At 39.3% G+C, this 16,188-nt stretch overlaps 1 protein-coding gene across 1 annotated transcript; it reads right to left on the bottom strand.

The window, feature by feature from the left end:
• Nucleotides 1-837: 837 nt before the first annotated feature.
• tspan12 (tetraspanin 12) lies at nucleotides 838-15,055 on the bottom strand. The gene is made up of 7 exons (XM_079294219.1): nucleotides 14,426-15,055; nucleotides 8,923-9,005; nucleotides 8,637-8,772; nucleotides 7,968-8,033; nucleotides 2,793-2,900; nucleotides 2,559-2,702; nucleotides 838-1,820 (listed from the first exon to the last, which is right to left on the bottom strand). Exons 1-7 carry the CDS (start codon nucleotides 14,489-14,491, stop codon nucleotides 1,533-1,535), a joined length of 891 nt encoding a protein of 296 aa, XP_079150345.1. The 5' UTR covers nucleotides 14,492-15,055; the 3' UTR covers nucleotides 838-1,532.
• Nucleotides 15,056-16,188: the final 1,133 nt, after the last annotated feature.

Below are 16,188 nucleotides of genomic sequence, written 5' to 3'. Positions count from 1 at the left end.
TAGTTAGGGCTGGTTATAGTTAGAGCTGGTTCAGGTTTATAGTTAGTGCTGGTTCAGGTTTATAGTTAGGGCTGGTTCAGGTTTATAGTTAGCGCTGGTTCAGGTTTATAGTTAGGGCTGGTTCAGGTTTATAGTTAGGGCTGGTTCAGGTTTATAGTTAGGACTGGATCAGGTTTATAGTTAGGGCTGGTTCAGGTTTATAGTTCGGGCTGGTTCAGGTTTATAGTTAGGGCTGGATCAGGTTTATAGTTAGGGCTGGTTCAGGTTTATAGTTAGGGCTGGATCAGGTTTATAGTTAGGGCTGGTTCAGGTTTATAGTTAGGGCTGGTTATAGTTAGGGCTGGTTCAGGTTTATAGTTAGGGCTGGTTCAGGTGTATAGTTAGTGCTGGTTATAGTTAGGGCTGGATCAGGTTTATAGTTAGGGCTGGTTCAGGTTTATAGTTAGGGCTGGTTCAGGTTTATAGTTAGGGCTGGTTATAGTTAGGGCTGGATCCGGTTTATAGTTAGGGCTGGTTCAGGTTTATAGTTAGGGCTGGTTATAGTTAGGGCTGGTTCAGGTTTATAGTTAGTGCTGGTTCAGGTTTATAGTTAGTGCTGGTTCAGGTTTATAGTTTGGGCTGGATCAGGTTTATAGTTGGGGCTGGTTCAGGTTTATAGTTGGGGCTGGTTCAGGTTTATAGTTAGGGCTGGATCAGGTTTATAGTTAGGGATGGTTCAGGTTTATAGTTCGGGCTGGATCAGGTTTATAGTTAGGGATGGTTCAGGTTTATAGTTAGGGCTGGATCAGGTTTATAGTTAGGGCTGGTTCAGGTTTATAGTTAGGGCTGGATCAGGTTTATAGTTAGGGCTGGATCAGGTTTATAGTTAGGGCTGGATCAGGTTTATAGTTAGGGCTGGTTCAGGTTTATAGTTAGGGCTGGATCAGGTTTATAGTTGGGGCTGGTTCAGGTTTATAGTTCGTGCTGGTTCAGGTTTATAGTTTGGGTTATAGTCTTAAAATACTCTTGTTGTTCAGATGGATATTTTTGGATAGTTTGATTTGATATGTGATATGTTGAATAATCTCACATGTGCACACAGACTTCACAATAATACACATAAATAATAAATGTTTTCTCATCTTTGTTTCACCCTGCCCGCCTCATCTGCAGAGTCACTAAGTCAAACGTCCACAGTTGATCCTGCTTTCATGTTTCGTAGTTTTTTGCAGTGAGACAGATTGTATTGAATATTCAACACCATGCACATGTTTTCATAACCAATAGACACAAAGAAAACGTTCACTTTAAAGATGTTCAGATGTTTTTCGCTTCTTCACTTCATGTTCTCCTTCAGTGAAAACAACTCAAAGTCCCAGAATGCTTTGAGCTCCTCCGGTTTCCTTTAGAGTTCAGAATGTGTTTTATTCCTCGTTTCTATCATAATAATAATAGTTTTATAATCCGTTATCCTGGTCCAGATCAGGTCTGTGGATGAAGTCCGTTATCCTGGTCTGGATCAGGTCTCAGTAACCAGGAAGTGAGAGACCCCTTCAGGACAGTTGCTCCATCTCAAACCGTTCTCCGGGTTTGGAGGTGGTCTCGGGTCCGTTTGGGTCTTCGGTTGAGGGGCCGTGTGTGACGGTGAGGGGGGGCGAGTCCTCCTGGTCCTGGTTCGGGTCCGGCTCTGGAGACTTCTTCCCGTAGTAAAGCGCCCAGAGCAGCGTGAGGGTGAGCGCCATGGCGAGGATCTGAGCCACGCCGATGGACACGCCCAGGAAACGCAGCGCCTGCAGCTGCTTCGTCCCTCGAATGAAGCCGTAGATCTTTGGACCGCAGCCCTGAAACAAAACCACAGAAGAAGAAAGAACTCAAAACTACAGGAAGTATTCTTTCAGTGCCAGGCTTCTTCGAGGCTTATTGTGAAAGATCTGCAGGAAATGATGAAGGTTTCCTTGACAGAAAGTCTGAAAACAGCAACAGAAAATCATTTTTGAACAATAATAATTAAATAATCATTTTTAATCCTTTTATTTGAGAATTTATAAAGTACATTTTTATAAATTATATATATTTATTATATATATTATATATTATTTATTATTTGTGTTTCAGTTGTTGCAGATTCATTTTAAAGTTTAACTTAAATTTCTTCTCTTCAGGGACTTTTATTCAAATACAACTGGGTTTTATAAATACATCATTGAACATCATTTTTATTATATTTTATTATTATGTTATTTATATTTTATTATAGGAGTTTTTCCGACTTGAACACCAATAAATGAACTAAAATGAATTAGTGAACAGCAGCAGGAAGTTTCTAATAATACATATTAAATATAGAAACATTTACTTGATTTTACTTGACTTTTTCAAAAGAAAATTCTATTTGATTTAACATCAACATCTGTATGTATTTCTTTATTGATAATCTTTCAGATGGTGATGATGATGAAGAGGAGGAAGCAGACACATAGAAACCAGTAGAAAAGCAGATCAAATAAAAAAGACTCAGAGCAGATCGACGCCTCTGATTGGACGACAGTAGCCGTGGCTCAGAGGCGGCAGTGCCTCACCTCTTGGTGCAGGTCGCTGAGGTCGTGGTAGTGGGCGTGGCGAGCACATCCTGGATACTGATTGGAGCAGCAGGAGTCAGGAGGCCACTCCATCTCTGTCATCTCCAGCCAATCAGTGAAGTAGATCACCCCGCAGCATTTAAACTGAGGACAACACACACACACACACCTGTCAGCTCAGTGTGTGTGTGTGTGTGTGTGTGTGCGTGTGTGTGTGTGTGTGTATCCTCTGACCTCTGTCTGGAAGCTGTTCCAGGTGTGTGTGAGCCACTGGTAACGCTGCAGGCCGAAGTTCTGCATCCGAGACTTCAGACTGATCATATCAGAGCGCTGGACCGACGGCTGAGAGAGAGAGAGAGATAATCAGTATCATCAGGTATCATATGTTGTGTACTTGTCATGTTGTGTTGTTGTGTACTTGTTGTGTTGTTGTGTAGTAGATTTGTAGTAGTTGTGTACTTGTTGTGTACTTGTGGTATTGTGTGTCTCACAGTGAAACAGGATCTGATCTGAGACCAGTGATCCATTCATTTCTGTTTATTCTTAGAAGTGAGACGTGTTGGAAACTTAACACTGCAGCTGCTCACTAGCTGCTCTCTGATTGGTCCGTTTCACACGTCCAGAGGTGGGTCAAATACTCTCTAAATAATCATTATGTAATCATTAAATACTCTCTAAATATTCATTAAATAACCACTAAATATTCTCTAAATAATCATTAAATCATTAAATAATCACCAAATTGGTGTGGAAACAAATGATGAGGCGAGTATTCCCTTTGGCTGCACCTTGTGGCCGTTTATTTCCATCCATACACACATCACACACATTCATTTCCTGCCACCCTTTAACCCCCCCCCCCCCCCCCCCCCCGTCACCAGGGTTACGCCCCTTTCCTTAAAGGGGCCCCGTGAATTCGGTCTTTTCTGTCCCCTACATGCCCCCCCCCCCCCCCCCAGTATTCACCAACTCCAGAGGTTAGTCCCAAAACCATTAATGTTTCGGGGCCCGAATCAACCGCCCAGCCCGGCGCTGGTTTGAACAGCCTGGCTTATTCCAGGAGCGTTTCCCGCTGCTGGGTTGCAGACCAAGGGTCTGTGACTTTGGGGATAAACTCCCCCGGGACCCGCAGTGGCTCTCCATAAACCAGCTCAGCCGATGAAGCTTGCAGATCATCTTTGGGGGCTGTCCTGAGCCCCAACATGACCCACGGGAGCCTGTCCACCCAACTGCTGTCTTTGAGGCTGGCACGGAGAGCAGCTTTCATTGACCGGTGGAACCGCTCGCATAAGCCATTAGCCTGCGGGTGGTAGGCGGTAGTGCGATGGAGCTTCACCCCTAGGCTTCCTGCAACTGCATTCCACAGCTCTGATGTAAACTGTGGGCCTCGGTCCGAGGAAACGTCAGCTGGGGCTCCGAACCTGGCGACCCAAGCCTGAATAAATGCCCGAGCCACCTCATCCGCCGTTGTTGATGACAACGGGACAGCTTCTGGCCAACGAGTGGTTCGGTCTACCATCGTGAGGAGATGTGTGAACCCACGGGATGGGGGCAAAGGTCCTACCAAGTCCACATTCACATGATCGAACCTCCTTTCTGGAACCGAGAACTGTGCTAACGGGGTCTTTATGTGACGGTGCACCTTGGAGCGCTGGCACACCACACAAGTCCCGGCCCACTTCCATCTATCCTTCTTCGGCCCATGCCAGACAAACTTTGGTGCCACCAACTTCTGAGACGCCCTCTTGCCCGGGTGTGACAGTCCATGAATAGCATTGAAAACCTGCTGTCTCCATTCGTCGGGAACAACCGGCCGTGGCTGGCCTGTGGAGACGTCACACAAGAGCGTAGCGTCAGTTTTGCCAAAAGGGACCTCCTCCGACCGCAGTCCCGTAACTGCCGTCCTCAAATCCTGGACGCCCGGGTCTGAAACTTGATCCTCTGCCATCTTGTTATAGTCCAAGCCTAACTGGACAGCCCCGGTGACGGCCCTGGAGAGACAGTCTGCGACCATGTTTTCCTTGCCCGCTACATGCTGCAGATCCGTGGTAAACTCTGATATGAAGGAGAGCTGCCGCTGCTGGCGTGCAGACCATGGTTCGGCGCCCTTACCAGTGGCAGGCCGTCAGGGCCTGCAAGGCCTTCTCTGCTGGCCTAAACAGAATCACAAAGCTATTTATATTTAAAAAAAGAAAAAAAAGAAATTATAATTTATTTTATAATTTTATAATTTTTCTCATCTTATTTCTCATTGCACAGCTACTGTCTTCCCAGTTGCTCTCAGATCTCACCTCTGTGTCTCTAGGTAGAACAGAGCCAGAGGCCTGCAGACTCAGCTCTGCCGCCAGTGCAGATTAAAGTAAATGGGGACGATATTGTTGATTGTCATAGTGTTCAACCAATCAGATCTTTAGTTGGGCGTAGTTTATTCTTTGACGTGTCAGCGGCCGCTAGCCTCCCATAATGACGTCAGCATTACGTGCAGCTCAGTATTCATCTGTAGCTTTCCCGCGAGGTGCAGTGTGCTGTGATTGGTCAGTGGGTGAGCACGTGACTATCACGAAATTTAACAGCCAGCTGAGGCTGATGGGTAGTGAATCACATCACGTGATTTAGGTCAACCAATCAAAATGCATTGTGACTGAGTTGACCTGCACCATGACACAAGGTGCAGAGAAGAGGAAAGACGCTGCAGAGAGGTGCGTTCAATGTTCATGTTGTGAAAGTAAAATGTCTCTCTTTGGGTCGCGGCTTGTCATTAAGGAATGACGGTGGATCCCACAGCCAGACCAGCTGAGAACATTATGTTTTCCTGAATTTAGGCTTTTGCATTCTCTAAATGCTCGAGCGTTATTCAAACGACTCGTACCGAACGGTGTAATACGAAGACGTACATAGTTACAGCCTTAAAAATGAGCTGTGGCGCCACAATGTGGTTATAAGGTGGTATTTCAGCTGCAGGACAGCAGTGAAGGCCCAGGTATAAAATGCACGGCTGCCACTGGCCCTTACTCATGGCAAACGTCAGTGGGCAGTGAACGGCCGAGCCTCCAGCAGGAACCGGAAATGCCGAATGGCCAGAAAGAGGCCGAGGAGCTCCCAATCGAAAGTGCTGTACTTCCTCTCATTAGGCCGCAACTGTTGACTGAAGAAAGCCAGCGGTTGCCACGCCCCTTTCACCCACTGCTCGTGCACCGCGCCCACCGCATAGTCCGAAGCATCCGTGGTGATGGCAATCCGGAGCCTTAGGTGACGGGTGTGCCAGCATTGTTGCGTTTGCCAGAGCTGTTTTAGCGTCAACAAACGCAAGTTCCCTCTCTTCGGTCCACTCCACCAGCTGTTTGATGGCCTTGCCCTTCAGGGCTTCGTACAGGGGCCGCATCACTTGCGCTGCTCGAGGAATAAAGCGATGGTAAAAGTTCACCATGCCTAAAAACTCCTGCAGGGCCCTCACCGTGAGTGGGCGTGTAAAGTTAGTCACCGCCCCGTCCTTTGTGATGCGGTGTCCCAGAAAGTCAATGGTGGTCAACCTAAACTGGCACTTAGCCGGGTTGATGATCAACCCGTGCTGGCTGAGTCACTCAAACAGAGTCCGGAGGTGAGACCTGTGCTCCGCTCTTGACGAACTGGCCACCAGGATGTCATCCAGGTAGACGAACAGGAAAGGCAGGTCCCTCAGCACCGTGCCCATCAGACGCTGGAACATCTGCGCTGCATTTTTTAGGCCAAACGGCATCCTCAAGAACTCAAAAAGGCCGAATGGAGTGATCAGCGCAGTCTTGGGAATGTCCAGCGGTGAACGGGCACTTGATGGTAACCTTGTACCAGGTCCACTTTCGCAAACACCACTCTATCTGACAAGTGGGACCGGATAGCGGTCCGGGATCGTTGCATCGTTGAGCCGGCGATAATCTCCGCACGGGCGCCACCCGCCCCCAGGCTTCGGGGCCATGTGCAGGGGTGAAGCCCACGGACTGTCGGAGCGGCGAATGATGCCCAGGCGCTCCATGTTTTCAAACGCTGTCTTGGCGATGGTGAGCTTTGCCGGATCAAGGCGCCGGGCCCGGGCATGAACCGGTGGGCCGGTGGTAGAGATGTGATGCTCTATCCCAGTGGTTCTCAACTGGTCTGGCTGCGGGACCCACTACCCAAATTATATATATATATATATATATAAACATATAATTTGGGGATATCTATATTCAAGAAGTCCAGTAGTAGTAACGTCTCTGAACATTTTGTCCATTAGCTCCGATGGCTTGCTGTCGCCGAGGCCGTTCAGAGCAAGCAACCGGCGAGCCCGCTCAGAGTCCGAAAGCCCGAAATGTTCAACAGCCGGCCTTACAAGGCATCGTACTTACCCCACGCTGGAGGATTTTCAAGGATGCTTACCACTATGCCTGCTGTCGAACTGCCGAGAGCCGCCATGACATAATAATATCTTGTCGCGTCCACTGTAATGTCTCTGAGGGCGAACTGTGCCTCAGTTTGAGCGAACCACACCGCGTCTCCCAAAACTCCGGCAGTTTCAGCGAAACTGCGTGCATCGTCATCTTCTCTTCTGGAAACGTCCAGGAGAGTCAGGGTCACCAATGTAGGAGCGTGGAAACAAACGATGAGGCGAGTATTCCCTTTAGCTGCACCATGTGGCCGTTTACTTCTATTCATACACACCTCCCACACCTGCCACCCTTTAACCCCCCCTGTCACCAGGGTTACGCCCCTTTCCTTAAAGGGGCCCCGTGTATTCGGTCTCTTTCCGTCCCCTACAAAATAATCATGAAATAATCATTCAATCAGAGGTCTTCAATAGGGTGTCCGCGACCCCTAGGGGGTCCGCGGAGGTACTGCAGGGGGTCGTGAAATTCTTGGTTTGACAATTTTTCAAATTTTTTTCTCTTTAAAAAATATATATATTATTTCATTTTTTTCCCTCAAACATGAGTCTTTCCATTCTTTTAATAGTTCAGTATTGTATGAAGGATAGCAGGTATGTTTATGCGTGGCAGTGGCACTAATAGGCCATCACTCATTTTCGTTTCCACTTTTATGTTTAAAATGAAAACATAAATTTGAATAGCTTGTGTGCATGATTATCATGCTATTGACAGACAATATTGATATCGGCATTGGTATCAGCTGACAAGGTGTGTTTATAAATGGCAGTGGCACGGCCTCCCTATGTTTAACATAAAAGGATGGATATATGAACCTGTGTATTATTTGAATAGCTTAGTATTGAATGCACAATAAAGAGGTATGTTATCCAAATAATCATTAAATAATCATTACATATTCACTAAATATTCACTAAATATTCACATATTTATACAATGACAACCAGATATGATTTAATATGATGATGTTTAGCACACTGAGTGTAAACACCAGTGAGTTGTGTGTTGTCACCTCGTCGTAGGTCCACACAGCGCTGGCCAACTCCACACAGAAGATCACCAGCAGGCTGCAGAAGTACTGAAACACAAGAAGACTAAATGAGTTCAGTCTGTGTTTCACCGCTGTTTAAGCTAAGCTACCTAGCATTACCTTTTGTTCTCCATTACATTATGCTGAGCTAAGTTCAAGTACTTCATACAACATTCAATTCCACTTTGACACAGTTACAGGATCTCAACATCAGATCCATCCTGTAAAAAGTAAAAACTTCTCTTTCTTTACTGGCTCCTTCTGAATGATGTCATCGTTATTTACACAGGTGTGTGTCGGGGGTGCACTTCCTGTCTCTGCAGGTAAACCATCATCCCCTCTGAAGCTGCTCTGTGTCCACACGTCTCCTGTTTCAGGGACAATCTTATCTCTGCTCTGGGGGGGACAATAGAGATACCTGACACCTGGCCCCATCCCCCTCAGGTGACAGCAGACAGGTGACCTGAATCACAGACCGAACCCCCTTAAACACCGGCAGACAGAGTGACCTCTGTCCAGGTAGACCTGGACTCTCAGGTGTGTGTTATTTATCATAGGTGGACCACCTGCAGCCAGGTGTTCAACAGGTGATCATGTTTGATTGATCCTGAACCTACAGAGTCTGAATCCAGTAGCAGGATTAAGACGTACCCAGGTCAGCAGCAGCAGGTTACACCTGAGGGTCCCACAGTAGCCCACCATGGCCACGATGAACAGGAAGCAGCACACGGTGATGATGACGGGGTGGACGGCTGGAGAGTACGTGAGGACGGCTGCTTCCTCCAGCCTGAAACACATTCAGGTTTATCTCTACCTGGTCTCTGGTTTACCTGGACTCTGGTCTGGTACCTGGACTCTGATCAGATACCTGGACTCTGGTCTGACTGTGGTACCTGGTCTCTGGTCTGATACCTGGACTCTGGTCTGCTGGACTCACCTGGTGTGGGATGTGAGGGTCAGGACGCTGTTCAGAGAGTCTCTGATCCAGGCTGCTACTCCCAGCACACATGCTGACATCAGCTGGACACACACACACACACACACACGGATCAGTTTCTGCTGCCTACAAATAACATCCCGAATGTCAAACATGTTGTCAGACAGACAGACGGACAGACAGACAGACAGTGGCCTACTTTACCAGACTTTAACTTACAGTCAAACTATATGCTTTATACTTTAACTTTATACTTTAACTTTAACTTTATACTTTAACTTTATACTTTAACTTTATACTTTAACTTTATACTTTATACTTTAACTTTAACTTTATACTTTAACTTTATACTTTAACTTTATACTTTAACTTTATACTTTAACTTTATACTTTAACTTTATACTTTAACTTTATACTTTAACTTTATACTTTAACTTTATACTTTAACTTTATACTTTAACTTTATACTTTATACTTTAACTTTATACTTTAACTTTAACTTTATACTTTAACTTTATACTTTAACTTTATACTTTAACTTTATACTTTAACTTTATACTTTTACTTTAACTTTATACTTTATACTTTAACTTTATACTTTAACTTTATACTTTAACTTTATACTTTAACTTTATACTTTAACTTTATACTTTAACTTTATACTTTAACTTTATACTTTATACTTTAACTTTATACTTTAACTTTATACTTTAACTTTAACTTTAACTTTAACTTTATACTTTAACTTTATACTTTATACTTTAACTTTATACTTTAACTTTATACTTTAACTTTATACTTTAACTTTAACTTTATACTTTAACTTTATACTTTAACTTTATACTTTATACTTTAACTTTATACTTTAACTTTATACTTTAACTTTATACTTTAACTTTATACTTTAACTTTATACTTTAACTTTAACTTTATACTTTAACTTTATACTTTAACTTTATACTTTAACTTTATACTTTAACTTTATACTTTATACTTTAACTTTATACTTTAACTTTATACTTTAACTTTATACTTTAACTTTATACTTTAACTTTATACTTTATACTTTATACTGTAACTTTATACTTTATACTTTAACTTTATACTTTAACTTTATACTTTAACTTTATACTTTATACTTTATACTTTAACTTTATACTTTAACTTTATACTTTAACTTTATACTTTAACTTTATACTTTATACTTTAACTTTAACTTTATACTTTAACTTTATACTTTAACTTTATACTTTATACTTTAACTTTATACTTTAACTTTAACTTTATACTTTAACTTTATACTTTAACTTTAACTTTATACTTTAACTTTAACTTTAACTTTATACTTTAACTTTATACTTTAACTTTATACTTTAACTTTATACTTTATACTTTAACTTTATACTTTAACTTTATACTTTAACTTTATACTTTAACTTTATACTTTAACTTTATACTTTATACTTTAACTTTATACTTTAACTTTATACTTTAACTTTATACTTTAACTTCATACTTTATACTTTATACTTTAACTTTATACTTTAACTTCATACTTTATACTTTATACTTTAACTTTATACTTTAACTTCATACTTTATACTTTATACTTTATACTTTAACTTTATACTTTAACTGCAACCCAAACCTTTTTTTAACTTTCACTGCAAATCACATTGTGATAAACACGTATAGTTTCATTTGGAGTGAAATAAGAGATTAGAAACGAGTTCATGTGTTTTAGTGAGATGATGTTTCACATCCAGGATGTCTGTTAACTGTCATTATTGATCATATCTCTGGTTAATAACTTCCTTCTTAACTGTCATTATTGATCATATCTCTGGTTAATAACTTCCTTCTTAACTATCATTATTGATCATATCTCTGGTTAATAACTTCCTTCTTAACTATCATTATTGATCATATCTCTGGTTAATACCTTCCTTCTTAACTATCATTATTGATCATATCTCTAGTTAATAACTTCCTTCTTAACTGTCATTATTGATCATATCTCTGGTTAATAACTTCCTTCTTAACTATCATTATTGATCATATCTCTGGTTAATACCTTCCTTCTTAACTATCATTATTGATCATATCTCTGGTTAATAACTTCCTTCTTAACTGTCATTATTGATCATATCTCTGGTTAATAACTTCCTTCTTAACTATCATTATTGATCATATCTCTGGTTAATAACTTCCTTCTTAACTATCATTATTGATCATATCTCTGGTTAATAACTTCCTTCTTAACTATCATTATTGATCATATCTCTGGTTAATAACTTCATTCTTAACTGTCATTATTGATCATATCTCTGGTTACTAACTTCCTTCTTAACTATCATTATTGATCATATCTCTGGTTAATAACTTCCTTATTAACTATCATTATTGATCATATCTCTGGTTAATAACTTCCTTCTTAACGATCATTATTGATCATATCTCTGGTTAATAACTTCCTTATTAACTATCATTATTGATCATATCTCTGGTTACTAACTTCCTTATTAACTATCATTATTGATCATATCTCTGGTTAATAACTTCCTTATTAACTATCATTATTGATCATATCTCTGGTTACTAACTTCCTTATTAACTATCATTATTGATCATATCTCTGGTTAATAACTTCCTTATTAACTATCATTATTGATCATATCTCTGGTTAATAACTTCCTTCTTAACTATCATTATTGATCATATGTCTGGTTAATAACTTCCTTCTTAACTGTCATTATTGATCATATCTCTGGTTAATAACTTCCTTCTTAACTATCATTATTGATCATATCTCTGGTTAATAACTTCCTACTTAACTATCATTATTGATCATATCTCTGGTTAATAACTTCCTTCTTAACTGTCATTATTGATCATATCTCTGGTTAATAACTTCCTTCTTAACTATCATTATTGATCATATCTCTGGTTAATAACTTCATTCTTAACTGTCATTATTGATCATATCTCTGGTTAATAACTTCCTTCTTAACTATCATTATTGATCATATCTCTGGTTAATAACTTCCTTCTTAACTATCATTATTGATCATATCTCTGGTTAATAACTTCCTTCTTCACTATCATTATTGATCATATCTCTGGTTAATAACTTCCTTATTAACTATCATTATTGATCATATCTCTGGTTAATAACTTCCTTATTAACTATCATTATTGATCATATCTCTGGTTACTAACTTCCTTATTAACTATCATTATTGATCATATCTCTGGTTAATAACTTCCTTCTTAACTATCATTATTGATCATATCTCTGGTTAATAACTTCCTTATTAACTATCATTATTGATCATATCTCTGGTTAATAACTTCCTTCTTAACTATCATTATTGATCATATCTCTGGTTAATAACTTCCTTCTTAACTGTCATTATTGATCATATCTCTGGTTAATAACTTCCTTCTTAACTATCATTATTGATCATATCTCTGGTTAATAACTTCCTTCTTAACTGTCATTATTGATCATATCTCTGGTTAATAACTTCCTTCTTAACTGTTATTATTGATCATATCTCTGGTTAATAACTTCCTTCTTAACTGTCATTATTGATCATATCTCTGGTTAATAACTTCCTTCTTAACTGTCATTATTGATCATATCTCTGGTTAATAACTTCCTTCTTAACTATCATTATTGATCATATCTCTGGTTAATAACTTCCTTCTTAACTATCATTATTGATCATATCTCTGGTTAATAACTTCCTTCTTAACTATCATTATTGATCATATCTCTGGTTAATAACTTCCTTCTTAACTATCATTATTGATCATATCTCTGGTTAATAACTTCCTTCTTAACTGTCATTATTGATCATATCTCTGGTTAATAACTTCCTTCTTAACTGTCATTATTGATCATATCTCTGGTTAATAACTTCCTTCTTAACTATCATTATTGATCATATCTCTGGTTAATAACTTCCTTCTTAACTGTCATTATTGATCATATCTCTGGTTAATAACTTCCTTCTTAACTATCATTATTGATCATATCTCTGGTTAATAACTTCCTTCTTAACTATCATTATTGATCATATCTCTGGTTACTAACTTCCTTATTAACTATCATTATTGATCATATCTCTGGTTAATAACTTCCTTCTTAACTGTCATTATTGATCATATCTCTGGTTAATAACTTCCTTCTTAACTGTCATTATTGATCATATCTCTGGTTAATAACTTCCTTCTTAACTGTTATTATTGATCATATCTCTGGTTAATAACTTCCTTCTTAACTATCATTATTGATCATATCTCTGGTTAATAACTTCCTTCTTAACTATCATTATTGATCATATCTCTGGTTAATAACTTCCTTCTTAACTATCATTATTGATCATATCTCTGGTTAATAACTTCCTTCTTAACTGTCATTATTGATCATATCTCTGGTTAATAACTTCCTTCTTAACTGTCATTATTGATCATATCTCTGGTTAATAACTTCCTTCTTAACTATCATTATTGATCATATCTCTGGTTAATAACTTCCTTCTTAACTGTTATTATTGATCATATCTCTGGTTAATAACTTCCTTCTTAACTATCATTGTTGATCATATCTCTGGTTAATAACTTCCTTCTTAACTGTTAATATTGATCATATCTCTGGTTAATAACTTCCTTCTTAACTGTCATTATTGATCATATCTCTGGTTAATAACTTCCTTCTTAACTGTCATTATTGATCATATCTCTGGTTAATAACTTCCTTCTTAACTATCATTATTGATCATATCTCTGGTTAATAACTTCCTTCTTAACTATCATTATTGATCATATCTCTGGTTAATAACTTCCTTCTTAACTGTTAATATTGATCATATCTCTGGTTAATAACTTCCTTCTTAACTATCATTATTGATCATATCTCTGGTTAATAACTTCCTTCTTAACTGTCATTATTGATCATATCTCTGGTTAATAACTTCCTTCTTAACTATCATTATTGATCATATCTCTGGTTAATAACTTCCTTCTTAACTATCATTATTGATCATATCTCTGGTTAATAACTTCCTTCTTAACTGTCATTATTGATCATATCTCTGGTTACTAACTTCCTTCTTAACTATCATTATTGATCATATCTCTGGTTAATAACTTCCTTATTAACTATCATTATTGATCATATCTCTGGTTACTAACTTCCTTCTTAACTATCATTATTGATCATATCTCTGGTTAATAACTTCCTTCTTAACTGTCATTATTGATCATATCTCTGGTTAATAACTTCCTTCTTAACTATCATTATTGATCATATCTCTGGTTAATAACTTCCTTCTTAACTATCATTATTGATCATATCTCTGGTTAATAACTTCCTTCTTAACTATCATTATTGATCATATCTCTGGTTAATAACTTCCTTCTTAACTATCATTATTGATCATATCTCTGGTTAATAACTTCCTTCTTAACTGTCATTATTGATCATATCTCATCATACCCAGAACAGCAGGTTGAGCGCGTACAGCAGACACCGGAGACACCTCACCGCGTCCTTCCGAGCCATCCCGAACGGAGCTCCGGCGTCCTGCTCATGTGAGTCCGGGTCACCATGGCAACATGCTCACCGCAGGCACACAACACGGAGCCCGGAGACACGACCGTGGAGATGATCGCTCATTAAAGCGGAGCCTCTTCTCTGCTCCGTGCGTAAAAATACAGGCATTCCGCTCCACGCGTGCGCGCGTCTCTCACGGACGGACTCGGCTCTGTCCGGAGTCTGGTTTCAGCAGCTCGGGTTTATCCGTGAGAAGCTCCGGGAAAAAAAGCTTCCACAACAGGTGGTTTCTTACTTTCCCTCTGAACCCCGCCGGGATGGTGGAGCGCGCGGCGGCGCCGACGTTTCCAGATCCGTCATCACTCACTTAGTGGTCGGTTTAAAAAGCACGGCTCTACACGGAGTCACGCGCTCACACTTCAGTACTTATGTGATCCAACAAGTTCTCACTGAAACTCCAGCGATGAAAAGCTAGAATGTAACACCAAATAACGTCTCAAACGTCCGCTAGTGCGCGTTAAATCCTCACAAGTCTGACTTTACGCGTCAACGTTCCGCTGCGTCACAGCGCCGAACGGTCGAGATGAAGTCCGCAGAGTTTGTGGGCACTGGAAAGTGTGGGGGGGGGCTGTCCCGGACCGTCCTGCCGCTTCTTCTTCTTCTTCTCCCTCCTCCTCCTCACGAATTAAATGCGGGCTTCCCTCCCCCGTCTGTCAGCCGTCCTGGGGGAGGACAGAGGAATGTGTCCGCCTCCAGAGCCGCAGAGCTTGTTGTTGTGTTCAAGAGACACAGAGGAGGACAAGATGCGTTCAGGGACACAAACTATGAGAGATACAGTATTTATACTTTTAGTACATTAGTATGTACATAAACTACATGAGAGATACAGTATTTATACTTTTAGTACATTAGTATGTACATAAACTACATGAGAGATACAGTATTTATACTTTTAGTACATTAGTATGTACATAAACTACATGAGAGATACAGTATTTATACTTTTAGTACATTAGTATGTACATAAACTACATGAGAGATACAGTATTTATACTTTTAGTACATTAGTATGTACATAAACTACATGAGAGATACAGTATTTATAGTTGTATTAGTATGTGGAATATTAAATCAATAATAGAGGTTTATATTACTTGTTGAAATAACGGTGAATTATAAATTATGTGAAACTCACTGAATCTGAAGAAAAACTTGTTAAAGTGAGAAAATAATCAAAACATGTAAATTAAACAATACACTATTTAAAACCATGATAACATGAACAGAAACACCAATGTATGATGTCATATATATTATATATTGAATAACAACACGTCATAAATGGGTTAGGGTTTCTGTGTAGATTTCACAGAATATTATCTAAATATGTTTCATATTTGTCATTGTGATTTGTTTTTTATCTTTTGTAATTATTTTTTCTAATTATTATCAGCAACACAACGTCAGGAGCCCATGTTGTGGTATTTCACTACATCGTTAAATCTCAAGTTTATCTTTTGAATATAGATTTGACCACATCTCAGGTTTCCAGATTTATTTAATGTATTTGTCACATATCGTCAGTCTTTATTGAAATGTTTAGTTTCACCTCCAGTAAATATATACATAAAGTGTACAATATACACAACATTACAATAATAAATACAACAAAGACACGTTAAGTTGTTCTAAATAGAAGACAAAGA

Source organism: Melanostigma gelatinosum, assembly GCF_949748355.1.
Source record: "Melanostigma gelatinosum genome assembly, chromosome: 22".
NCBI lineage: Eukaryota > Metazoa > Chordata > Actinopteri > Perciformes > Zoarcidae > Melanostigma > Melanostigma gelatinosum.
The sequence above is the reverse complement of the archived record's forward strand: the minus strand, read 5'-3'. Positions and strand labels throughout refer to the sequence as shown.

Bases quoted from the DNA above. Each gene is read 5' to 3' on its own strand.
- tspan12 (XM_079294219.1), bottom strand. From the start codon at position 14,491: ATGGCTCGGAAGGACGCGGTGAGGTGTCTCCGGTGTCTGCTGTACGCG. The intron at 9,006-14,425 runs GTATGATGAGAT...GTGTGTGTCCAG, and splicing joins CGCTCAACCTGCTGTTCTGG to CTGATGTCAGCATGTGTGCT. The intron at 8,773-8,922 runs GTGAGTCCAGCA...AATGTGTTTCAG, and splicing joins ACCCTCACATCCCACACCAG to GCTGGAGGAAGCAGCCGTCC.